The 24242-nt window shown below is 50.8% G+C and overlaps 2 protein-coding genes across 3 annotated transcripts in view; both read left to right on the forward strand.

Moving 5' to 3' along the window:
* The window catches only part of SCUBE2 (signal peptide, CUB domain and EGF like domain containing 2), a 46202-nt gene extending 42634 nt beyond the window's left edge, over positions 1-3568 (forward strand). For both annotated transcript variants that reach the window (XM_062576156.1, XM_062576155.1), the window contains one exon: positions 151-3568. In XM_062576156.1, coding sequence (XP_062432140.1) covers positions 151-303 — 153 coding nt within the window. In that variant the 3' untranslated portion in view covers positions 304-3568. The remainder of the gene's footprint in view (positions 1-150) is intronic.
* Positions 3569-10830: 7262 nt separating this feature from the next.
* Positions 10831-20511, forward strand: NRIP3 (nuclear receptor interacting protein 3). Its single transcript, XM_062577897.1, has 7 exons — positions 10831-11004; positions 15578-15748; positions 16152-16234; positions 17650-17789; positions 18153-18205; positions 18307-18404; positions 18914-20511. The coding sequence occupies exons 1-7, from the start codon at positions 10831-10833 to the stop codon at positions 18927-18929; spliced, it is 735 nt and encodes a 244-aa protein (XP_062433881.1). The 3' UTR covers positions 18930-20511.
* Positions 20512-24242: the final 3731 nt, after the last annotated feature.

The raw sequence follows: 24242 nt of genomic DNA on the forward strand, positions 1-24242 counted from the left end.
AGCCTCGCTCTACTGATCTGAGAGCTCCTGAAACATTAGTACTTGAAAAATAAAATACTCTTAATCTACTATGAGTGGACTGGTCATTAAGCTTTGTCATACCCTAACTTTTCTGTGGTATGACTGGAAAATCTGCTTTCCTTTTTCTAGGATAAGAAGCTGATAAAAGCATTATTTGACGTGTTGGCACATCCACAGAACTACTTCAAGTACACAGCCCAAGAATCAAGAGAGATGTTCCCGAGATCCTTCATACGACTGCTGCGCTCTAAAGTTTCCAGATTTTTGAGGCCTTACAAATAGCCAGTGCTGTACTTAAACTACTAACCAGCCCTGGGCATGCACAGAGGGGTTGTAGTAGATGAGGCTGCTTTCTATGTTTTACTCAGTGGTGGAGAGACTCTGAGGAAGCTTGCCAGCCAGCTCCATTCTGGGCAGAGTTTGGCATTCTCAGCTAATATAAATATTTTGATGACCAGAATTTTGATTCCTTTCCAGATAATACCTTTTGGGTATCCGGGATCCTTTATGGGTGCGTGTATTAGAGACTGAGCATAATTTCTGTAACTGAATGGTGCCAGCAGAAGTTTGTAGAGCTCTGCGCTGACACTTCATCATTAACTCCAAAAGCTAATGAGGACAGACAGGCTAAGTAGTAGGTTACTATAAATGCACATTTCTTCAAGAAAGCTGGGTTCACGTTCAGCCTTACTGAAAGTGAGGACAAAATTGACACCTGTCTTAACTTTTGCTGTGCAGGAAATTCAGAGTTAAGATTGAAATGTTTTTAATCTAAACTAGTGTGTCCAAGAATTGCACAAGATGTCATTTTTCCTTGAACTCTGTGTTGTATGAGGCATATGGAGGAATGAGCAAAGTGTTAAATATTAGCTTGAATACTCTAGGTCTGGATCATACTGTATTTCTCTGTATTCATGCTGATGATCCATTGGTGGAATAATGCCGAGAGGAAAGCCAGGCGCCATGCTAATGGAAAACAGACCCTGACCCACTGGGTACTTCTGTTTTGCCCTGACTGCAAATGCTCAATGGAACGGATGCTTTGCTAAGTCCCAGTGCTCTTTCCCTGTACACAGGCCTGGGACAGAATGAGGCACTGCCTCTTCAAAGTAGTGTGAAAGTCTACCTTCTGAGCACCTACAGCTGAACTCATAAGCCCCATTTTAAGTGTAGGCTTTGCATGCAGATTATGCTCTTGTGTATCACTGTTTAAATCTCTATAAGGTCCTCATACAGGCACCAGTCTTTATATTCTTTATCTTGTCTGAGCAGCTTTCAATGGCCTTGCTGAGCAGAGCAGGGCTGCTTTCCCTGTCTTGCTGGAGAGGAGTGGAAGGATGGAGATACTCCTCACCCAGACTGAGGGCATAGAGGAAGTCTGGGGCAAACAGCAGTTCTCGGTTCCCAGAGTCTTGGATCTAGAATCTGAGGAGAAGGATTCTCCTCAGATTATATTTCTTACACAAGAGAAGGCTATTCTGAAAGGGCCTGAAGGGACAACTAGGTTGATCAAAATATTTTTGTTTTCTGAATGCTTTTCTGCCCAGTTATATTACATCATTGTCCTCTGGCCATGCAAACCATTTCTGCAGTGGGGAGTACTTTCTGGACCTTGTGTCCGGAAGGGAGACAGCCTGTAACCCACTCACTTGGACTTACAACCTGTTTCTTTCAGAATAGGTCACTGGCAGTGCGCTGAATGACTCAGCAGGTGCAAAACCTCATCTGTGTGCCCCTTTAGGAAAGGTACCAAAATTCTGCAGGGCAGCCAGGCTGATTGCTCCCTTTTCTAGGGTTTGGAGTCGGAGCTCTTTGGCTTTCATTCAAATGGCATGTGGTATTTAACTGTTGTGTGTGAATAATGCCACATTCACAGTACGATAGATGAAACTCCCATCCAGAACCAGGAGCTGAGTCTCTAGGAGCAAACGAAAGCAGCCTTATCACATTGTCACACTATGGGAGCCCCGTTCTGCAGCGTGCAGGACAGTGTAGCCCGTCATGTGCTGAGGGGTGCGTCTTGCTCCTGGTGTGATGCGGAGGGGCAGCCCTCAGACTGTCACTGGGGAGGACACTCTCTTGGGACAGGTGATAGGATGCTGGTTTCCCTGTGGTGCTGCTCAGAAGGACCTGCCACGATCCAGGCAGAGGATAGGAGCTGCTTGTGCTGGTGCCAAGAGGGAGAAGTATGTCCCGACTGGCCACACCAGGGGTTCTGCTCTGGCTCAGGCACTGCTTCTGGGTTCCTGCTGGCACAGTGGTGGGTGCCCACTGCAGGAACCAGGCTGCCAGGCCTGCAGCAAGGGGCAGCTAATGAGGCCATGGGCATGAAGGAGGCTGGGGCAGATCTGCAGAATGGAGGGGAGGGGACCCAGGACCCTGTGCTTCCCTGGCTGGTGAACTCCAGCCTGAACCGGCCCCCTGGCACCAGATGCAGTAGGACAACAGGAGTGATCTGGAAGGAGATAGTGCGACTGGAGAGAGGAATGACTAAGGGATGAGAGAAGGAGTGATGGGAAAGGCGTGCGGTATCTGTGGTGAATGTACGCTGCTGTGCTGAGCTCGCAGCAAGGCATTTCCAGACAGCTCCCTCCTGGGTGCAGGGCCTGGCCTCTCTCCTGCCCATGGCTCCCTGCACCAGATGCAGCGTGAGTCAGTGAGTCACGGTGCTGGAGCTCCTCGGTGTGGACGAGAGGCCGCAGCAGTTGCTCTGAGCGCATGGATGCTGCACGAGCACATGAGCTGCTTGTGAGCACTGGAGTGGCTTGACTACTCTCCCCCAGGGAAGCAAGCCGCTTCTCACTGAATTCCCTCATGAGAAGGCTTAAAGTTTAACGGCTCTTTTTTGAGGGAAAAAAAATGTCCAAATATTGTTCATCAGTGCACTTTGGATTTGTTGCACTGCACTCATCTCAGGCACACTGATGTTCCAGCTCTGCATGGCTCCTCTGTGACCAGGGTCTCACCTTAGGTCCACATGGTGGATCTCAGCTTTGCCTCTCTGTTGCCCCGTGGGCATGAGGCATTTTTGCTGCTGTCTGTGGAAGTTTCAGGCATGTGGAGGGAGAGGAGTGTATTGCTGGGTGTGCAGAGCAGGAAGACCTGCCCTTTATGAGGAAGAATCCTTTTTGTTCCACAGCGATGTTTTTTGTAAGTAAAAAGTAAATGCCTCGGAAGCTTTTCTGTTACCTTTGATATGAACATGAATAAAAAATCCCCTTTTACTGTAGATACTGTGTGTGCAGTACAAAGTGAAGAGGGAATTTTTGCCATCCTAAACATTGGAAGAAGTGATAACTACGGCAGAATGTTGTAACGCTTGGTATTGTAACTTCATAGCAATGGTAGTGGCTGCTTAGAAATTCGAGTTTCTGCTTTCAATGTGGTTGTAGACTGATCTTATTTCTTAGCAAGAAATAATTAAAAGAAATGTTTAAGCAACAGAATTTAACTTTTGAAATGATTATTAGCATTAACTGGATGGCTTAGTGTCGCCTATGTGAAATATTCATAGGGATCTTTTTCATGACTGTAAATTAATGTAAAATGTTTCAGACTATTACTCTTAATAAGAGAAATAAACTAGTAACCTTTTAGGTGTGTGAGAATATTGGGTAATATTTTCAGTTGTCTTTGCTGTGCTAAATAATAGTTTTGTGCCCAAATTAAGGGCTGTGCCACAAGTTACCTCATATTAGATACACTTTATATCCTGGGAACATCTACTTACCATAATATTTTGTTATATGTAATATACTATTAGCCTGCATCTATACCCCCATAGATACATTTTTTTTTGTATGAGAGGTGCACATATTTCTGGCTACTGTAAAACCAGAATTATCCTGATATTAGTTAATCTAATCATTATGCTAAAAATGATTCCTGTATGGACAAGCCTGACAGGCTGTATCAAGACAGAATGAAAAACCTAAAATAACTGCGAAGTATTTTATTACTTTGTGAATGACTCTCAGCTTGCTTTGATCTCAGTAACAGGAACTGAGTTGTATTAAAATGAATGTAGCCATCTGGGTTCATTTGGTGCACTTCTGGAAGACACACTGTGTAATTCAGTTATTAGCTGACACGGGTCAATATGAAAAGACAGAAAGGAAATGACATTCAGGACTCTGGCAGTTGTGGAAAAGTACAATGACTACGGGATAATTGCACTGCAAAACTGTGTTATTCAACTATTCTTCCTGATGCCGTGAATGCTGCCACGTGCTAGGCCGCAGTGATGGACATGAGGACTCGGACACCCTCCAGGACAGACAAGGTCAATGTGCAGTATCTTCTGAACCCACAGAAGAATGGGAGCTGAAATCCTGACTGGGACCTTTGGAGGCTTGCGTAGTGGGAGTAAGTAGACTGGAACATAGAGAGCAGTTTCTGAGGCTTATTTAAATCCAAGGAATCAGAAGAGGTCTAATGTGAGTAAGCAGGAAGGAATGATATTATAGTAATCCTTAGGAACAGGCTGCAAGGATAGTGGTCCACAAATATTTCTGAACTAAATAAATTAGAAATGCAAATGCTTTTTTAATCATACATGTAGATGACATTCTGTAAATATAATAGATGCTGAATATGAAACCTGTCACAACTGAAACACATAATACTTCCTACGTTCCCTTTAGTGCTGCTCCACTCAAACTTTGTCAGTCTCTTCCAGCAGCAGTCTTGCACACGTAAGTACTTCATAAAACTCCTGAGTCAAATCTAGGCCTGGTACAAGAAGGTTTGCTTCTAGGCATCGCTGAAGCTGATCTGTCCTACAACAGGTCTTGCTACTGCCAGTTAGTTTGAACAGTCCTTTTTGCTTGCAGGGCAGACTTTCACTGCATAGTGTGGAGCTCTGCTTTCCACAATGTATGTTGTGCTCATCAGTGTGAAACGCCCCTGAGCAAGGATGGAAATAGTGCATCTGCAGGGAGGAAAACAGAAGGAACTAGAGTGTTCAATGGGACAGAGTCCACTCTCAGGTCAGGTTGCCCAGTTTCTCTCCAAGTCAGTAGAAACTATGTATGACTTTCTGCATGTAGCTGGGTTTTTTTAATCTATCTTATTAAATCCACTTTAAGTGTGCAAAATTTTCACTGTTTAAATACATATTTGTTATTGCAGCTGTCGCTCTGATTAAACAAATATTGAATAATGATAAAGTTTGTTGAGGCCCATGTAGCAAAGCCTATTTAGTACAAGTTCAAAAAACAAACTAGAAAACAAGACTTTGTCTTTTCCATATTGAAATGTGTGTATAAATACAGAAATTTCCTCATACAGGCAAATACTAAATTTGACGATGGAACTGAAGCCTGCTGTTTTCAGTGCGATGTTTGCTTCAGTAGACACTGTAGATTTATAAACCTGGATTTTAATAATCTGCTGTGGAATTTCCCATCTGTGGCAGTTCTGGAGATCAGGAATGAAGATTCCTTAGTTTTAAGGGAGAGAAGGTTGCACTGGAAACTGTGAAATGCTCTGAAGCTGTCACTTGAGACCCAAGCTGTTATTGGTAGTTCCTAGTTCAAGTGTTTCATATTGCGCCAAGATTGCTAGAAACATCAATGAAAAGTTTAAGTACCGAGTAAGTCCACGCTTGGCTATGCTTAGAGTAACAGTTTTATCTTCTGTGCCTGGGATCTCGTAGAGCAGTGGCAGTCCGAGTGTGTTTTCTGTGCCGTCTTTCCCACTTGCTGTGCCAAAAGAAATGGTGCAAAACAAAAAAGGTGGACACGAGCCTGCGATTTCTGAACGGACAGTGAATCTCCAGCTGAGATTAAGTTCAGGAGATGGACAAACATAGAGGTCTGTAAAATATATATAATATATATAAGTGCGTGTGTGTGTGCGCGTTTGGGAACGGCTGCCGTGAAAGCAGTGTGCACAGTACAGATGTTGTTCAGTGAGGGCAGGGGGGGAATAAAAAGAAAAGGCAAAACCCCATGGTGCCGGTGGCCTGGCCACGGGGGCAGCACGGACGCGCAGGCGGCGGTGGCGGAGGGGCAGGCGGCGCCGGGCAGGGAGACGCTGCGTGGGCAGCCGCGGGGCTGCTTAGGGCCTGCACGGTCGCGGGCGTTTCACTTGCGTTTTTCTGCTTCCTGGCCCCAGAGCCAGCAGGCAAAGGTTGGGATCAAAAGAAACGGGCAAAAGAGGTTTCCAGTGCGCCTGTCTTCAGAGGTGCTGAGAGCCCTTCAGCGCCGTTCGCCACAGCACTGAAGCACTGTGGTGCTGCGGGCTGTTTGCTGCGGAGCGGCGCAGCAGGGAGCCAGGCTCTCGCCGTCCCTGTCGCTGTGTCGGCGCTAGTGTCTGCCTTGCTCCCTTGTCCCTCCAGGGACTGCAGCTACCTGGGTCTGTGCCCACACTGCAAGAGCTGTTGCAAAATGCCAGCTGGGCCCTGCAGGTCCTGCCGGGGGAGAAACCCGGAGCGGCTTCACACAAAGAGGCAAAGTGTAGACAGCAGCCTGGGGGTGTCCAGGGAGAGGGGACTGCAATTATTCTGGGGTTTAATGTGCAAATTAAGAAGATCCCCCAGAAAACTGGGAATGCAACATCTGTGTGTTCAGCAGACAAGCCTTCGTATGGCCGCAACCTACGTGTAGATTTGGATGGCCCCAGTTTGCTTTCACTGATGCAGTGCTGGTATGGAGGACTGCGCGGAAAAGCAGAGCGGTACCGGTCAGTAAAAAAACAACAGCCAGAAAAGCACTCTGCAGGCCTAGCTGACCTACGTAGCACATCACTGCGCCCCGGCTCCTGTAGGTGCTAATTCTCTCCATAAACTTACGAAAATAACCCCCTGAAAAGGTTTATCCATGCTGAGAACAGCAGCTTCATTCAGCGGCGGAGCGAAGCCGAGCTCTGGCGGCCGAGCGCTCGACGCCGCCGGCACCGCTGCCTGCGCCTGCGGTGCGTAACCCCCAGGCCAGGGCCGGCAGCCGGAGGCGAGGCGGGCGCGTTGCGGGCGGCCGTCGCAGCGCTGCGCCTCGGAGCCGGCGGCGAAGGCCTGTCTCGGGTGGGAGGCGTGGGAGCCTGCTCTCGGTCGGCCGGGACTGCGCTTCTGCACCGGTAACCGGCGCGACGGTCGCTCCTCGGGCGGTCTGGGCTCTGGTGCCGGTGCCCCTGCGCTTCCCGGCCCCGAGCCTCCCCCGGAGGCCGGCCCGAGGCTGTGCCCGCCGGGGGCCCTGGGCGCAGGGCGGCGCGTGGGGGCTCGGGGAGCCCCGTGAGGAGCGGAGGAGGCAGCGCCCCGCGCGGAGGGGCTCCCGGGGGGCTGGCAGCCCGCAGCCGCCCGGGTCGCCTGCGCTGTCTGCGCCCGCTGCGCCGGGCTCCCGCGGGACGGCAGCCGGCGGCCCTTGGGGAAAAGCGCTTAAAGCCCAAGCCACCAAGCAGCCAGGGGGCTTGTTTGGGATCTTCTGCAGCAGGAGGCTTAAAACGAGGCGCCTGCTGAAGCTGGGGGCTTGGTTACCAGAATGGTTCAAGCGCGCGTCCGTCCCCCTGTGCGGGCGCGTGAACGTACTGAGGAAACGCTTCCTGCTCTCCAGCGCCGCCAGCTCTGGTCCGCTGCAAACTCTGCGAGATGCAGGAGCCAAAAAGTGAGATGTCATCGCTCGTACTTTGCATTGTTTTATACTTACAAAATGTGGATATGGGGCCTAGAGAGGCCCATGCTGCTGGGCCAGATGTTGCTACCTCTTGAGCAGGCGGTGGGAGGAGACCCTCTCCTGGACAGGGCGCCGAGTGTCCCTCGGGGCTGTTCTCCTTCTCGGATTGCTGATGAGGAAACGAGCGCCTCAAGAAGGTGGAAATGTTCGTCACATGAAACCCCTCGGCGAGTACGCCCGTACCCCGCGGAGGCCGACGTGGTTCACAGCTGCCTTTCAAAACAGGCAACGAGGATGTCATTCCTCGGCGAGCCCTGCGCGGGCTCGTTTTGTCGCTGGAGAGACCTCGTTGCTGTTGCTGTCGCCTGGCAAGTGGAGTCTGACGCGGGCACCTTTCGGAAAGCAATCCTGTTCAGCACTGACCTCGCTAGCCGAGTCCCAGGAACAAGGTGATCGTGTCTGCTAAATTTAAATCTTGTCTGGAGATTTGTGTTCTCCAGGAGGAAAGCTGCGTAGATCCTGCCTGAAGTGTTTCCCTCCCTTTCTCCAACTGCTGCTACTGGGAAATCACAGCATTGCAAAGCGTCTGCAGTCAGCAATAGCCTTGCAGTAGCTTTGTGCTTGGGTAGAGCAAAATCCTCTAGCTAGAAAGCAGCGAGTACTGCAGATCTTGAAAAGCTCTCCCAGTGCCCAGCAAAGCCCCAGCTACGCTGCACCAGCAGCCCTGAGCTTTTAGACGTGAAGCCCCTCGCTTTCCCAGGGTCTGCGCAACTCCCTCAAGGACCAAGCGCTCCCCGCTGCAGCCAGGGCCTGTGGGTGCCCTGTGCTTGCCCGCAGGGATGCATGGCAGGAGCAGAGCGTGGAGCCGCTGGCCTCGGGCACTGCCCTCGCCACCGCTTTCTCCTGGGGCCAGGCTGCGCTTTGCAGCCCGGAGACACAGGGCTACGGCCAAGACGACCTTGGCTGGAGCCATTGCGGCTGCTGGGGAGCAGGGCGCTTCTTGGGTGCCGGTGGGAAATGGATGTGGCCTGGACTCCGTGTCTGTTGTGGGCACCTGCTCGTGGTGCTGCTTCTTTCTGAGGGCACTTTATTAGTTTGAAAAGAAAGCAGGAGGGAGGAGAGGACAGCATGTTGCCCGGGATTTACAGCAATCTCTGGGTAAACATGTACGTTGCATTTGCAGCTTCTTGCCGCCAAGTTAGAAGTTTAGCAAACTCCTCCTGTGAGCGCGGACAGGCGAGGTGTCACTCTGGGCCTCACAGAGCCCCGCTGTGTCTCCACTAAAGGTCGAGGTGTTGCCTGGAGGACAAATTTGGCAGGCTGCCTTACAGCTAGTTGGCCACATAGATCCAAAAGCAGACAGAGGTGTGTGCATTCAGCCCTGGGAAGGCCACTTCAGAGCCACTGCTCTAGCTGTGACTACCCCGCGCGGCTTTGCGCGCATGCGGAAGCTTCCCGTACTCAGGAGCGGGCTTTTTGCCGTGCTGGAAGAGGGAGTTTTGCCCGGGGAGCTGTTGCTTGTAAGTCCTGCTCAGCAGGGCGCGCGGGGGCATCCAGCCCGAGAACGTCTCTGGTGTCCTCAGCGTGTTGGTAGACGCCTCCTCACCGGAGCGGCTCCCGTGCGGCTCTTGTTCCTGCAGTGGCTGCGTGGGGGCAAGGGCAGGCTCCCCGTCAGCGCTGGGCGACCCACCAGCGGTGCAGGGCCCGAGCGCCCTCCTCCTCCCACGTTTAGGGGCTCAGAGGAATCCTTCAGCAGTCTGCTGCTCCCCGCGCTCTCCGTCCGTGCGTTGGGCTCGTGGAAAAATAGAAAGGGAGGGGGGAAATGGTGTTTGTGCAGTGTGAAATGACTCGCACAGGTTTTGACTTGACTTTTAACAAGATCTCTCCTATATCTTTAATAACCGGAATGTAAAATTTATGGCACGGAGTGGCCCAGCAGCGGAGGGAGCCTTCAGCACACAAGCTGCCTTTTGCGGGACAGGAGGGGAACCGAAACCCTTGGAGATTTGGGAAGCCTCAAACATGTAGTTATGGTTGGCACTTTGCACATAGGTGTAGCTGACTTCAAAATAAATATTTGCATTTCGACTCCAGCATACGTGTGGGAGGGTGAGAAACAGCATGTATGAGTATTTCTTAAAATGAATGATTTTGAAAATTATATCCTGGCATAATGATATGATTGCACTGAATAAGCAGAGCCTGTTGTAAGGTGTAGGAAGGAGGAGGGTCCCCTGTCCCGTCCCCTGCCCTGCAGCAGCTCCAGCCGGGCCAGCGACGTTGGGGGAAAAGGAGGTAGGAGCTCGACCCCGGCTGGGGGGAGCAGCCCCCGGGGGCGCGGGAGCCCTGCGGGCAGCAGCGGCGCCGCCAGCTTGCTCGCGCGGTCCCTGGGGCCCAGGGTGCTGTGGCGGAGGGAGCCCCGACTTCGCCTCGGCCGGGCCTGGCATCCTGCTCCTGCGGACGGGATGATTTGCTCTTCCGTGCTGCTTGTTGGCGTGCCGCTTTCTCAGGCTCTGCGCGGCCTCCCCTCTGGAAACGCTCTGCTCCGGGGTTCGCCCCTGCGCTGGGGTGGGTTACGCGTTCAGGGAGCTCTTGCTTCCCCTGTTCCCGTGAATTTGTGCTGCTCGGTCCTTCCCTGCTTCTGAGTTTTCTGGGGCATCTCTTCAAGATGTGGCAAGCACTAACAACACGCTTCTTTTTAAAGAAAGACGAGAGATCACTAAGAAGGGGGGGGGGGTGACCCACTTCCTTCCCTGTCTCCCGTCGCGTTTCCCCGTCGGGAGAGGCGACGAGACGCGGCTGAGCGCGACGCGCAGCTTTGCGCGCCGAGGGAGCCGCGGGGCGCCGGGGGGCCGCGGGGCTCCCGCGCGGCCGAGCCGCGGCGCCGCTGCCTGCCGCGAGCCCCCGGCTTAAGGGGAGCGGAGCCAGCGCACGGAGGCGTTTCCAGACGCGTGCCACAGGCAGCAGGATTTTCTCCTGCACCTCCTCTTTGCAACAGCTTGCTTGGAAATCGGAGGGCTGCCGGCGCAGAGGTGCGGCCGCGCGAGGCCGTGCGAGGCGCCGCCGCGTGCCGCGGCCCCCGTTCCCCGCGCCGCGCTCGGCGCCCCGGCAGCGCGGCCGCGAAGCGCGGCAGCGGCGCTCCGGCAGCGCCCGGCTCGCCGCGGCGCGTCCCCGGGAGGAGTGGGCGGCCGCGCCGGGCGCGATGTTTTACTCCGGCGTCCTGGCAGAGCCGAGCAGGAAGGACGCGGAGCTCCGGGAAGCGGCGTCCCTGCGGCAGCAGAGGAGGGTGAAGCAGGCGGCGCGGTTCCTGCACAAGGACTCCGCGGATCTCCTCCCTCTGGACGGGCTGAAGAAGCTGGGCACGTCCAAGGACACCGTAAGGCTTGTTCTGTTCGCTGAAAGGAAGCGAGGGGATTTGAGACGCGCCTGTGCCTGTGCGGGTCCCCCCCCCCTTATTCTTTGTGTCGTTTTACTGTTAAGAGTGTAAGTTTGTTGCTCATGGAAATAAGTGGAAATTGGTATAAGAATGAGGCTATTGTATATACAGAAAGGAAGTGGAAATAATGCTGTTAGGTATCACCAAGGCTGCTTTTTGCTAGTAGATGCTTTCAGATGTCTGGCGCTCAAAGCTAAAAGCTGCTTTTTTTCTCTCTCTCTCGCTCTTTTCTTTTTTTCCATCGTTACACAAATGTCAGAAAATGGGACACAGTTTTCAGCACAAAAATACCCTCTGAATCACAGTAAATCAAAATGGCTTCATATAAAACATACATACACGTGTGTGTGGTGCATGTGTACGCAGGAAACATTCATAGAAGATTCAGTAAAATGCAGTCACTAGGACTTCAGAATATGAAATTGCTGAGATTACTGTTGGATAGAGACTTATGCACGGGATTGCTCTTTTTAATAAAGATACTTAATTCTGGCTTTTAAATATATGCACGTGTGATGATCCATGTGATCCTGTAGCTGGCATGCAATATCCTCCATCATGTGCAGGGGCTAGGGAGCTCCGCTAAGCATTGGCACGCACAAACGTTTGAGCTGATGGAAAATGATGCTCTGGTGTAATACCAGAAGTTTTGGCGGAAAGGAATAAAACCTAGGCAATATACCCTACAGGGGAAACCTCCCTTCTCTTCCCCCCGGTCTTTTCAAAATTCAGGCTGTTTGTAATATAAAATATGTTTTCTTTCTTTTGGAAAAGGTGGGTTCTTTAGGACTAGCAGGGTTGTTTTGTTCTAGCCCAGGCTTCCTGCTGAGCAGCTTTGGCTCGGACCCGTCCGTGCGCGACACGTGGGCTGAGTTTGGCGTTCTCTGCACCGCGCGGCGGCGGCTCCGTCCGACACCGGGGATGTTTTGCCGCCCTGGGCTGTGGAGGGGCTCGCCAGGAGCTCGGCCACTCGCCGCAGGTGCCTGCCAGGGAGCTGCAGGGCGGCGGGGCGGCAGCCGCCGTCCCTCGGGGACTGCAGAGCCAAACAGCGCCGGAGGGGCAGCTCCGGGGGGCAGCTCTGCTCGTCACCTAAAACTCCTTTACTCCGCTATTCAGCGCAGGAGCGAGGACGGAGCCCGTGCGAGGCTCGGGGAGGGACCAAACACTTTGCGGCCCCGACTCGCACCTTCACCTGAGCAAAACCGCTGCAAAGGGTCTCGTTGCTCCCGGCGCGGCCGAAGCAACGGGAAACCCCGCCGCAGAGACGCGTGCTGCAAGCTGCGACTGCTTGTTTGTTTGTGAGCTGGACAGCAACAAAACTGGGCTGAGTTGTTTATGGTTTGATGGACACTAAAGAATCCATTTCTTTTCCCATTTAGGAAAAGCGTTCTTGCTTGGTATTTATATTGCGCCAAACAATACTAGAAAATAACTTGTTTTTTCACTTTGCGCAGTGGCACGTAGCGTTTTGTTCTTCCCTAAAACTCCTGAGAGTCCTCTACGGCGTGCAGACAGGTGGCACTCGATCGTCTGGGTTACGCCGGACGTTTGCGCCAGCCGCACTGCTGACCTGAACTGAAGGAGACCACTGCTGCCATACGGATCTCCATCGCTGGAGAGGTTTTCCTCCTTTTCCTTCCATAAGTGGTCTGCTTGCAGTTTTTCAGCAAAATGTGCATTTGCAAATATCCGCTGGCACATTATTAGTTTACTGAAGTACGAATCCGTTACTTGAGTCATCTCTGTGACTAACATCCCTCACTCTGTTACATGTAGAAGTCAAGGGAAATACAAGTTAAAGCAAACTGGTTAACAGCCTTAGACAGAATGGTGCTGCAGGGAATCATTTCAACTCCATTTTGCCAGATTATTTATGCACTGGAGCATGGCATGAGCAACATTTGTCCCTCTGAAGGCAGGAATTGCAGGGGCTTTCAGAAGAACAAGCATCAGCAAAAGATGGTCCTGTTTACGGTGGCACCTTGTGTCTGCCGAATGCTGGGTTTTTGTTCTTTCAGTGGTGGGCCCCATGTAAGAGTCATAAAACCAGATCCTTACCACAGCTCAGGCTGTGAGCACCTGTATTTTTCACTTGAGAAAGCCCATAAATGCAAATTGTTAATGACTTGTAGGAGAACCTGTAGTAAGAATTTTTTAGGTTGAAATCAGCGATACATCATGGTCAAAACAGCAATGATGAGTACATGGTGACTTGTTCTTCTTCTCCAGCATGTTCTTGCAAAGGAACTTGGCAATGCATTTTGGACCAGGCAGATCAAAAGAGCATCCAGACTGCCCCTGGATTGTGATCATTCAGAAATTTCTGGCAGTCCTAATTGCAGCTGACCAGGGCTGGCTATGAGGTGGTGACCAAAATGTGGCAGGCTCTCTTTCATCCAGCTGGGAACTTCATCCATCTATTTCTCCCACTCCTCTCCTATTTGATTTTGTGTGTGGGGGGAGGAGGAGGGTAATGTGAAGAGTAAGTCCTCCAGATGTGCATCTGAACTGCAGGGAAGTGTAAAGCATAGTAAGGACATGCCATCTGCTGTCAGAAAAAACAGTCTTGCTTTTTTTTTTTTGCTAAAGTGTGAAGCCTTTCTGGTGATAACAGCGCTGGTTTTGCCCCCATTGTTTCTGCATCATGTAGGACAGCACTCATTTCTGAATTGATTTTCTTCGTCCTTCAGTGCAGAGTTTGTACCATTAATAGTGAAGCTAGTCTGCTTACTTTTAATCAAGTTAAGTAATACCGCTTTCTGTAGTTTAGTCTCATTGATTTCATTGTGAAGAAGGGCGTTCACCTGAGCAGCATGGTGATGGGATTTGCCTTGTTGTTTCTTTTGTGAGTAGAGGAGACAGCGTAATGCAGAATCTGATTTTATTTTTTTTTACCCCCAGCTGCTGTGAGCACAGTTATGTTATTTCATTTACACAGTATCTGCTCTTAGGAGTGGCAGGCAGACAGAGCATCTGCATCTGAAAATCATGATGAAGTTTTATTTCCTTCCAAGTCACAGAAGTAAGGACAGTGAAAAGTGGGAAAAAGGAGACTTTTTATGTTCCAGGGACAACTAGTATTTACTGTATTTACCTGATCTCATCATCAAGTCCAGTTTAACTGTAAGTGTTATGCCTGCAGCAGAATCTGAAGCACCAACATTGCTTCAGTTATTTTAGGAAGATGCCAAGTTACATTAGTCTCTTGTAAGTGCTGTTATTTAACATGCTGTGCAGCAATTTCAGAGATGAGGCGTTTGGGTCAAGGGTGCCTGCTCGGAGGATGACAGCCTGTGGATTTCAGAAGTATCCTAATCCCACTGAAATCCCCTCAGAATTAGGAGGCTTATTGCTTATTGCCTTTGTAGGTACAGAGGACTGTTTGATATGAAGGCAAAAATTCAAGAATGAGAAGCTAAGACGGTCTCACTGTCGTCGCACTAAAATCACAAGGGGAGGGCAGTGTACGGGGGAAGCTTAGCCAGGCGGAGAAATGAGCAGATCAGCAGAGTCATTTCACCCCCAGCAGGGTACATGCATCCGTCCGTGACTAACGTTAAATACGGAAAGGCTTTGGGAAAGCACTCAGAGATATCGGGAGGGGACTTGCTTGCCATAGGGAAAGTGAAAATGACATCGGCAGCGAGGAAAAGACCCAGGAGTGTGGGGATTCCTGGGCACATCCTTTCCTCGGCGACTTTCCCTCTCCTGCGGCACCTCCGGCTTGTCCTGTTTGCTCGCCCCTGTCAGCTAAATCACTACATGGAGGCAAGAGGCAGCGCAAAAGCCCTGTTCTAGACCAGACCCTGGTCCAGAGGCCAGGTCTGGCGACAGGCAGCATCTTCAGCCCTCTTCCTGCAGCTGTGCCTTGAGTACTTGCCCCGTACGCACCTCGAATCGGCTCGTTAGGTTCTGCGTCGGTTCGTATGAGGGGCATCGCCGGAGGCAGAGACTGGGCTCGGCTGTGCCATATATCAGCAATAGCAGTGAAAGCCCCTGTGTGCATTCAGTAAGCAGGGAAGCTTTTTTTGTGAGTACTTGGCACATGTAATTGGGAGGTAATTTGGTACCTCTTAACTTTTCGCTTCGTTGCAGAATTCCTGATATTCCTGTCAACAGGTCAGGGTAGTTTCAGTGGAAACGGCATCTTTGAGAACTCAGACTTGTTTTGATTCCTGTTCAAATGTTGAATCCGGAGTGGGAAAAACAAAGGAATCCCTCAAAATTCTGGTTAATACTTTAGAAGGGTTACTGCCTCACCAATACAAAGTGGCTGTCTCTGATTAAAGTCAGGTAAGCACAAGAACAAATAGGTTTAAACTAGGAGGAATACATTTAGTCTGAAACGAGGCGAAGGTTTCTAGCCGTGGGGCGAGCGGGACTCGGGGGCAGCGCCCGCGTGAGAGCCGCAGGGCCCGGGGCAGCGGGCAGCGCGCAGCTGGCGGGTGACGCGTGCCGCCGAGCTGCTCGCCGCTTGCTTTACCCTGCCGTCTTCTTGTGTTTGTCCTTAAAGCAACCGCATAATATCCTGCAGAGACGCCTAATGGAAGCGAATTTATCAAAACTGCGAAGCAGCCGAGGCACCTGGGCCCCCAGGAACGACATCCCCTGTAAGCCGAATCAGACCAAACTGGGCAGCTCCAAGAGGACGGAGGAAGAGGAGCTCATAGCGGTGAGCTGCCAGGTAACCTGCCTCCCTGGCATCCGGGGTTTTTACAAATCCTGTTTCTGACCGTCTCAAGCAGCGCTCCCGTTTCCCTGGTTTCCTCGCTTGGGACGCTAGCAGAACGCGATGCTTCGACAAAGCCGGTAGTTAGCCGCTAACGTCGCCGGCAGCGGCGTTATTTGGACAAATCTCGGTTTAGTCGCAGAAGAGAAAGCGCTCAGCCGGAGCGGCGCGGCAGCGCGCGGCAGCTCACCGGCCGCGTCCCTCCGCGCGGTCACGGACCCCGCGGCAGCCGCGCGCCGGTGCCGGGGGAGACGGGGGAGGCTGGCGCCTGCAGGCGGGCAGCGCGCTGGGCCCTGGCCGCGTCCCTCCTCCTCCTGCCCTCCCGCGCACGGCCTCCCCCTCCGCTCTCGCCTCGCAGTGCGCCGGCAAGGAGCTGAAGGCCGTGGTGGACACCGGCTCGCGGTACAACCTCATCTCGTCCGCCTGCCTCGACCGGCTGGGGTAAATATCCGCTCCGCGGGGCTGGATTGCCGCCTGGCGGCCTGGTTTTGCGGGAGCCGCGCGTCCCCCGCGGGCCGGCGCCGCGAGCTCGGCCCTGCGCCGCGAGCTCGGCCCTGCCCTCCCCGCCGGCTTCGCTCCGGCGCCCGTAGAGCAGCTCCGCTCGTGTGGCCACGCGCGCGCTCCGGCTTGCACAGCTGCTGCTGCTCCCAGTGGCACGTCCTTCCCGCCGAAGGGAGGGGACGGTCCTCCCGGAGGACGGGGTATACCTAAGCAGCGTTAGGGAACCGACTGGCAGAGGCTCCCAGCCAAACTCCCGTTGGTCTCCGGGGAGCAGAAGCAGGGCACCAGTTCTGAGGTATCAAAGAGCTTTTGGTGTTGTATCCCCAAGAGGCATCGCTTTTAGTGCTGACCCGCAACGATTATGCAGGCGCGAGCGCTCCCTGAGCGCTCCTGCAGGACCCACAATGAAAAATACCCATTTTCTGTAAAGACTGTAATTACTCGTTTGCACAATAGTCTATAGTGGCTGGGAAGTGGCTGCACTTGCTACAAACCTGCCTCAAGCCAGGAAGCAGCGCAGCCCAGGCTCGGCCTCGGCGGGGCCCGGGGCGCTCGTCGCCTCGCGGCAGCACGTGCCTAATGTGGACTGAATGCCTCCTTTCTTTCCAAAACCCTTTTCACCTCATGTCCTGGTGCCCTCCAAGCTCATCCCCTCACCTCTGCTTAGACCATCAGAAAATAAATAGAGCTTTTAACTGAGAGAGGGATTATTGCCTCTGACTGTATTAGATTCTAGTTCAATTTTAAACACAAACTAAAGCTGAATAATTCATCACTGTTACCAAAATAGTTTGCGGAAAATAGATAGGAGAAATTACTGTACTTGAGATACCCCTTTCGCCTCTGCTGGGGCTGCAACAGGATTTATATGTCACTCTGAGGAAAGCCAGCAGAAATAGCCGCTAATAAGTGAGAACTGCACGTGCTGCCCTGGCTGTAAGGCACGGAGACAAAACGTCGTTAGCCCGAAGAGGGAAGTCAGAGTGGAGCCTGCCTTACTCCCACCAACACTGAATTAGATGCAATTGTAGATTAGCAGCTTCTTACGTCTTGAGGAAATGTGAAAAGGATCCCCCAAGTAAAGAGAAAAAGCAAGTTATTAATTGCACTCGAAGCTCAGCTTTGTGCGAGGCCTCCTCCTACCCCACAGCTATAGCTTGGAAGTGCATTATAATCCGCTGTACACGGGTCATCGCCGAAAGCTTGCCAGGAGAGCGGCCTCCGGGAGCAGCAGGGTATTAGGAGCAGGCTGAGAGCCCCCCGCGCACGCGTCCCCTTCGGGCGCAGCTTGCTCCCCCCCGGACCGGCTGCACTGCGGCACTTCAGCCGGTGCCAGGCCTGTTTTCACTGTGCAGGTTAACGGAGCATCTCAAGGTGTTCGGCGACGACGAGGAGAGCATCTCGTTGCCGCACAACGCGCGGGCGATCGGCCAGGTCGACCGGCTGGTCCTGGCAGTGGGAGCCGTCCCCGTGGAGTGCGCCGCCCTCGTCGTGGGTAAGCGCGCGGCCAGCGCCGGGCACTGGCGTCGGGCGCTGTCCCCGTCCCCGTCCCCGAGGGCGGCGTGCTGCCGCCTCCCGGCACCATTGGCATTTGGTGCCGCTGCCGCAGGGCTGGTCCGGGCAGAGGGAGAAGCTGGGCGCAGGAGCCGGCTGCCGGCACCAAGCTCCTTCCTGGCAGGTGCAGCAGTCCTGTCCTCCTGGCAAGGGTATCTGCCTGCCCTTGTGGACTTGTCCCCTCCAGGGTAACTCGGTCTCCGCTTAAACTGGTCGCTATTTAGTAGAGCAGCCATCAAGGAAGGGGGCTGGTGCTTGCAAAGAACACATTGCATGTATAAATCCGAATATATATGTTTTTCAGAAGACAGTGAGAAACCCTTCTCCTTTGGGCTGCAGACGCTGAAGTCTCTGAAGGTGAGGAGGTTTCTCCACCAGAGCCTCTACCAGTGCTGGAGAAACCAGAGCTGTTGCGAACTGCAGTTTCCCCCTTACCTAGAGGCATTTGTTCTTTACAGTGTATCATCAACATGGAGAAGCACCATCTCGTCCTGGGGCAGGCCGACAGGGAAGAAATCCCTTTTGTGGAGGGTGAAGTGGCTGCGGAGGACGAGCGGTAAGTCTGTGGCCAAGCTGAGCTGAGGGGACGCCTCTCGGCCGGGACAGTGGTGCCGCCGAGCCGGGCTGTGCCAGCCCTGCCGTGTGAGCTAGAGCTCACCCTGCAAATAGGGAGCATTTTCATCAGTTTGCACGTTTTCACATCAAAGTCCCTGGCCTCTTCCAGGAGCCACTTGCTGGCTTTTCTCCAAAAACCACTGAAGAGTAAAGTGTGGGGGTGTTTACAGAGGCAGCCTCAAGGAAATGCCTCAGAAAATGTATTTTCTGGAAGCCATCAGGAAGACCCTGCGTGGGTTGAAAACTTGGCAGACTGAAAGCGCCTGTGCGGACCAAAGCTCTGCTTCATCCGTCTCCTTTGAAATGTGAATGTGGGAGAGGCCCGTCGCAGCTCTGCCACCACGGCATAACAAATGATTATTTCTTGCTCCTGCATTCAAGGCTGCTTTTTTTTTTCCCCTCCCATGCAAAACTCCTACTAAATTAAATGTCTTTTCCTTCCTATTTCAGCACTTTGGAGGCATAAGGAGAAACTGAAACGCCCCCACACGAGAGCTCGACATCAAAGACCCTCTGTGCAGCTGTTCAAGATGAAACAGCAACATGCTGCTTTGGAAACATTTATACTAGGCTACGGCTTGAGTTTAGCTATATGAAATCCTGTTCAGTAGCCAATAACTTAGAGATATTGTCATGTTTATCTATGAGTTTTGAGAAACAAATGTGTGCTTATTTTCTGGACTTTTCTATATAGTGCCCTCTTTACTATGAACAGTCAGACAAACCTTATGAATTTCTTCTGATGAGAAAAATACTTTTTATAGTGGCCTCCTATGAGTAATTGTATTCAGCTGTGATCAGAGGCTATCAGAAAGAGATTTTTATTAATGATTTTTTCCAGAGACTAAGAATTTATATTCGCTTAATTGATGTTGCCACATTCAAAATGGCCATTACCAGGCAGTCGCTCTTAGTAACATAACAACGCTAATGCCACCCGCGGGCTGTGGTTCGTCCTGTTGGCCATAGTATCGTTGCCGTATACTTGGGGCTGCAGTTGCTGCCTCGAGGAAGAGGAGCAATTACAGTGTTATTCAGGGCTGAGGTTTGTCCTCGGTGGCACAGAAGCAGCCTCACAGTGGTGGTGGGAGGGCACGGCTGGGACAACGTCGCCGGCTGCACGGGGCAGGCAGGAAAATTGCCCATTGGATTGAGCCAAAAAGACAGAAACGAGCACAAAATTTTACAAGCTGGAAAGCAGCAGATGCAGAGCTATAGTGGTCTATTGTGAAGCAAATCTGTGTTTTTATATCTAGTTACAAGTCACCTGGGATCTGTGAGTACCGGACTAACCTTGTCACCCTCAGAATACATGGACTTTTCACCAGGACCAGCGTTTTCTTCTGCATTTCCACCCTGCAGCAGCAGGTTAACACTTTGCCGCTGCACCCTTGCAGACCAGAGCAATGCACTGTGCTGCCTCGAGGAGCCTGGCCTGGGGTAAAGGCAACTTTCTGGGCTCTTGAAAACTAATGGGAATTAATTCCCGACAACCACAACAGAGGTATCTTTAAAATTCAGAGTAATAGCCTTCTGGTGTGTGGCACATGTTGAAGGGGGACAGCAACTCCCGCCGGGTGGGTTTGCAAGGGGCCCGTTCAGTGTGGCACAGCCAGCAGCACTAACCTTGCGGCTGTTGCTTAGCAAAAGCACCTTGCTTCGTCCCAGTCTTGGCCAGTAGTATCTTCAGCCATCTCATGCCCCCAGCGGCATCACAGCTGGAGCTTCATCTCCTGCAGTGGATTTGAACCTTTTTTCAATACTGGGTATTACTAGTAGATCTGGAGTATCCGTGTTTTGAGCTATTTTCTATTTTGGTGATACATTTCAGTGCTTTCTCTACATATAGTATTTTATATATCATAGCTATACACATACATATAAATATAAATATATATATGCACACACACATATATAAGGTTGGGCTGCCTAGGGCATCCCATCAATTTGTTGTAGAAATATTTCACTAAATATGAAATATATTTGATTATTTTATATGCTATGGGTTTGGTATTTTGGCACTTCATTCTTTCTGTGCTTATTATTGTGCTGAGTATCAGATTAAATCTAAATAAAGTTTATATGTTATTATAGTTTATTTGCTTGTACCCTGCTTATGCTAATTATTTGTTTTCAATGTATCTATTGTGGATAGCAGTTAATTTTAATCTTCAGCCTGACTAGCCTCTGCAGAGCTTTTGAGACTGCCGAGAACTTATTTTGTACTATATGGAGACTGGCAGGTTCAACACGCCAACCATGCAAGCTAAATGGCATGCAGGACTTGTGGTAAAATACTAGTGTTCGGGCTTCTAGGCTTTTGCTGCTGTACCTCTCTTGTGTAAAGAATGCGTGAACTCCAGCACGCACTGTTTGAACTCCACCTTTTAAAAAGATGAGTTTTTTCTTGTGGAGGTTGTCTAACTTGTTGGGACAATACAAGTTGGTTTAAGGTTTTACGAAAAAAACCTTTGAGTTTTATGAAACTAGGAAAAGAAAGTGATCAGAACAAAAGACAGGTAAATCAACCATATTGGATAATTTAATAGGTATGCAGCCTATAACAATAATAAGAGAGGACACTTAAGAGTAAAATCTTCCCCAAAGCTTTTAATTTTGATTTAGATGCTTGCCACATCTGCCAAGTGGGCCAGAGGATTTTTAAGAGTATGTGGTTTCTTACTTGCTGATGAGAAATTGTCCTAGTACCTGCTCATAGCTCTGCAGGGAAAGGCTTTGGTCATGCAATAATACTCCCAGCCACAGCAAAAGCTGCTTTTCTCAGTGCTGCAGAGCCCTTCCTACCTGGAGTACAAAGAGGAACCAGATTCCAGCAATAAAGCGGAGAAATAACAAGGAAGAGAATTTTACAGGCAAAAATAACTTCTCATTTTTCCTAGAGTTACAGGTTTCTAGACTCACGTAGACTATTTCCAACGCTGGAGAGCAGAGCCCTAGCAGGCACAAATGAAAAATTGACAGGCCAGTGCCTCCAGGGAGCCCAGCCTGTGCCCCCCAACTGCCAGACATGCAGGGAGATCATGTGGGGCCGCACCGCTGGGACACAGAACCCCTGAAAAAACAGAAGTTTGCCTGGTGGTGGGTCAAGCCTTTGAATCGTTTATTGCTTGACAGTAGCCAAAGCCAAACTGCGTTTACTAGGAAAGTGGAGGTGGGAAGAGACATCTGCAGACCATGGTTTGGTCCAACCTCCTGTGGAAGCAGGACTCAGAAGTGATTACCAGGCCCTGTCCAGTCAAATCTTGAGTATTTTCCAAACATTTCTTGAAGCAGACATGAAGCATACAAAGACAAAGATTTTAACAGGAGCCCTAGAAGGTCCACTGCAGAGCCTGGAGCTCACTTCAAAACCCAGCAAAACATTTATGGTCTTGAAACTTGGGCACCTACAATTAAGATTAAATGATTTAAGGCACCAACACTTGCTGAAATCTTCAGAGATCTGGACTCCTTTTTGAGGGAGGTCATCAGGCTCCCAGTTCACCTCTGCATTTTGGGTAATCTCATGGAGTGTGACATGCCCCAGGCCAGTCAGTAACAGAGGAAAGCCTTGGCTGCAGAGCAAGGCTTCACTGCTGACCTCACTCCTTGCAGCGTTGCAGAGCGTAGCGCCTCCAGCTTTGCTGCCACAGCATGTCTTGCTGATCTGAGTGGAAATTCAGAGGACATCGCCCTATAGTGACATTGTTGGTGTGCATTTTGTACCCTGCTGAGGCATCTCTCCACACAGAGACCCCAGGAGCTTCAGGGGACCTGTCGCCTGATGGTTCTTTGGGGAGGCTGCTCTTATGGACATTCCTGTCACTGTTTCACTGATGATAACCCGATGCTCAGCATGCTGTGAAAACAAATCCGATTCTTGTCTCTCAGAAGCAAATAATTAGATAATTTAATTCAGTATAAATTATAGGTTTAGGCCGGTAGATTGGTTTGTTATGTGGAGCAAATCTCAAGTGGGGTCTGTAGTCCTTTATTGCCTGCTCATTTAATAGAGGAGGTGAGGTACTGGCTTTCCAGCAGTTGAAAGGCTCATTTTGTACATACTGGCTTTTCTCACTTGTTTCTCTCCATGGCTCTGTGTGCTGCCCCCATCACGAGATGAACCCTCCCTTTGGCTCAGCCCAGCGATTGCTCTCTTTCACATATTCTGTGCATCACTGTTTTGCTTTTTTACAGTTTTTGTACTTTTCCCTCGAAATCGGGGTCCTGGCTTCTGACCAGCAGCATTACCTCAGTTCTACATCCAATTCAAACCAAGCTGGCCCACAGCCTACACGGTGCTGGGGCTAACTCAGCCATTTGCTGCTCTCTGCTCCCTCCTCTGCTAATAACTGCATAGCTGCCAAGAGGCCACAGCTCTGGAGATGACACTGCAGTGACATTTCACTAAAAGGATGGTATTGCTGAAAAGCCAGTTGATGCAATGATTGCCTTACCGGAGTGATGCTGCCATTTCTGTGGGATGAGACGTCGTTGTAACCAAAATAGGTGTGAAGGCAACAACCTAAAATTACAGAGTGTAGAAGTAGCAGGAAGTTACACCAGCAGGAGAAGCCCCCTTGGGGGACCGTTGCTGTTTTTACTTATGCAGCAGGATCAACGTCTGCAGTTCATGATAGAGCAATCATGTGGTGGGCTGCCCCTGTGGTGAGACACCCTCGACCAGCTCTACAGAAAGCATCTTGGCTTGCACAGAAATAAGAGCCCCCAAAATATACACTTGTTAAACAAAATGCTGCACAATATCCTCAAAACAGGTGTTATCTCCGCTGAAGACAAGGAGCTCCCAAGGCCACTTTGGCCCTGTGGCTGCTGCGTCCGCAGCCTGCGTGTGCCCAGCCGCAGGGCAGCTGCTCACCTCTGCTCACCTGCTTCTCAAGTGTCTCAAAGATACATCAATACCCCTACATCTTCCAGGCCTCTTCCACTGGAGAGCATTTAAATGGTAGTACAGTTAATAATGTTGGAAATGACCATTTAACTGAAATAAGGCTCTGAGAACTGTGTTTTCAATGAGGAAAAAATATGTATTTTTAAATTTTCACTATAAACTTGAGTCCTCTGTTCCTCCACAAACAGATCAGATGGAGCAAAGAGTGGTATCAGGCGCTCAATAATGGCAAAACATGCTGCGCCATGGAGAGCACACAAAGGCTCAAATGCAGACAGGCACCATCTGAGAAACAGCAGGCTGCTCTGGCTATTAATTTGGAAAGAAAAAATACAGTTTGAGGTGAATCATTGGTTGCTCCTCGATCCAAAAAGCATCTCAAATTACCTGACTGGAACATGAAGTCCAGCCCAAGTGCATTGCAGCCTAGCAACCTCTTTTTATTCAGGCCAACAAGGATCAAGACATCAGAAAAATGATCAGTTTTTTTTTTCTTTCACAGGCCCTGCCAGGTGCTTACTGGGAAGGGCAATGCTTTGGGGGAGGCTGAGCAGGGTCAGCACTGGGTGCGGGGAAGCCAGTCAGCTGCCCGTGGTGCTCTGCCAGGCTGCCGCCTCTCTGGGTTGAAAGAGGAAATTTGCAGATTTTTAAGCTCCTTTTACTCACAGAGAGTTTCTCTACCGAAAGCACTGTATCACCTCTCGATTTAAGCTTCAATGACATTTTTAGGATTGACTTTTCAGACTAGCAGAAGAGAAAGATGAGATTTTTATTCCTCCAGAAGGAGATGGTAATGTATTTTTAAAAACAAATTATGTATGAGGGCTAATTAACTTGGCATTTCCAGCTTAGCATTTTCCTAGTTGA

Source organism: Rhea pennata, chromosome 5 (assembly GCF_028389875.1).
Source record: "Rhea pennata isolate bPtePen1 chromosome 5, bPtePen1.pri, whole genome shotgun sequence".
Taxonomy (NCBI): Eukaryota; Metazoa; Chordata; class Aves; order Rheiformes; family Rheidae; genus Rhea; species Rhea pennata.

What these genes read in the sequence shown, in the direction of transcription:
- NRIP3 (XM_062577897.1), top strand. Translation starts at nt 10,831, where the DNA reads ATGTTTTACTCCGGCGTCCTGGCAGAGCCGAGCAGGAAGGACGCGGAG. An exon ending in GTGCGCCGCCCTCGTCGTGG is followed by an intron (nt 17,790 to 18,152) that starts GTAAGCGCGCGG and finishes TATGTTTTTCAG; the next exon opens with AAGACAGTGAGAAACCCTTC. An exon ending in AGACGCTGAAGTCTCTGAAG is followed by an intron (nt 18,206 to 18,306) that starts GTGAGGAGGTTT and finishes TGTTCTTTACAG; the next exon opens with TGTATCATCAACATGGAGAA.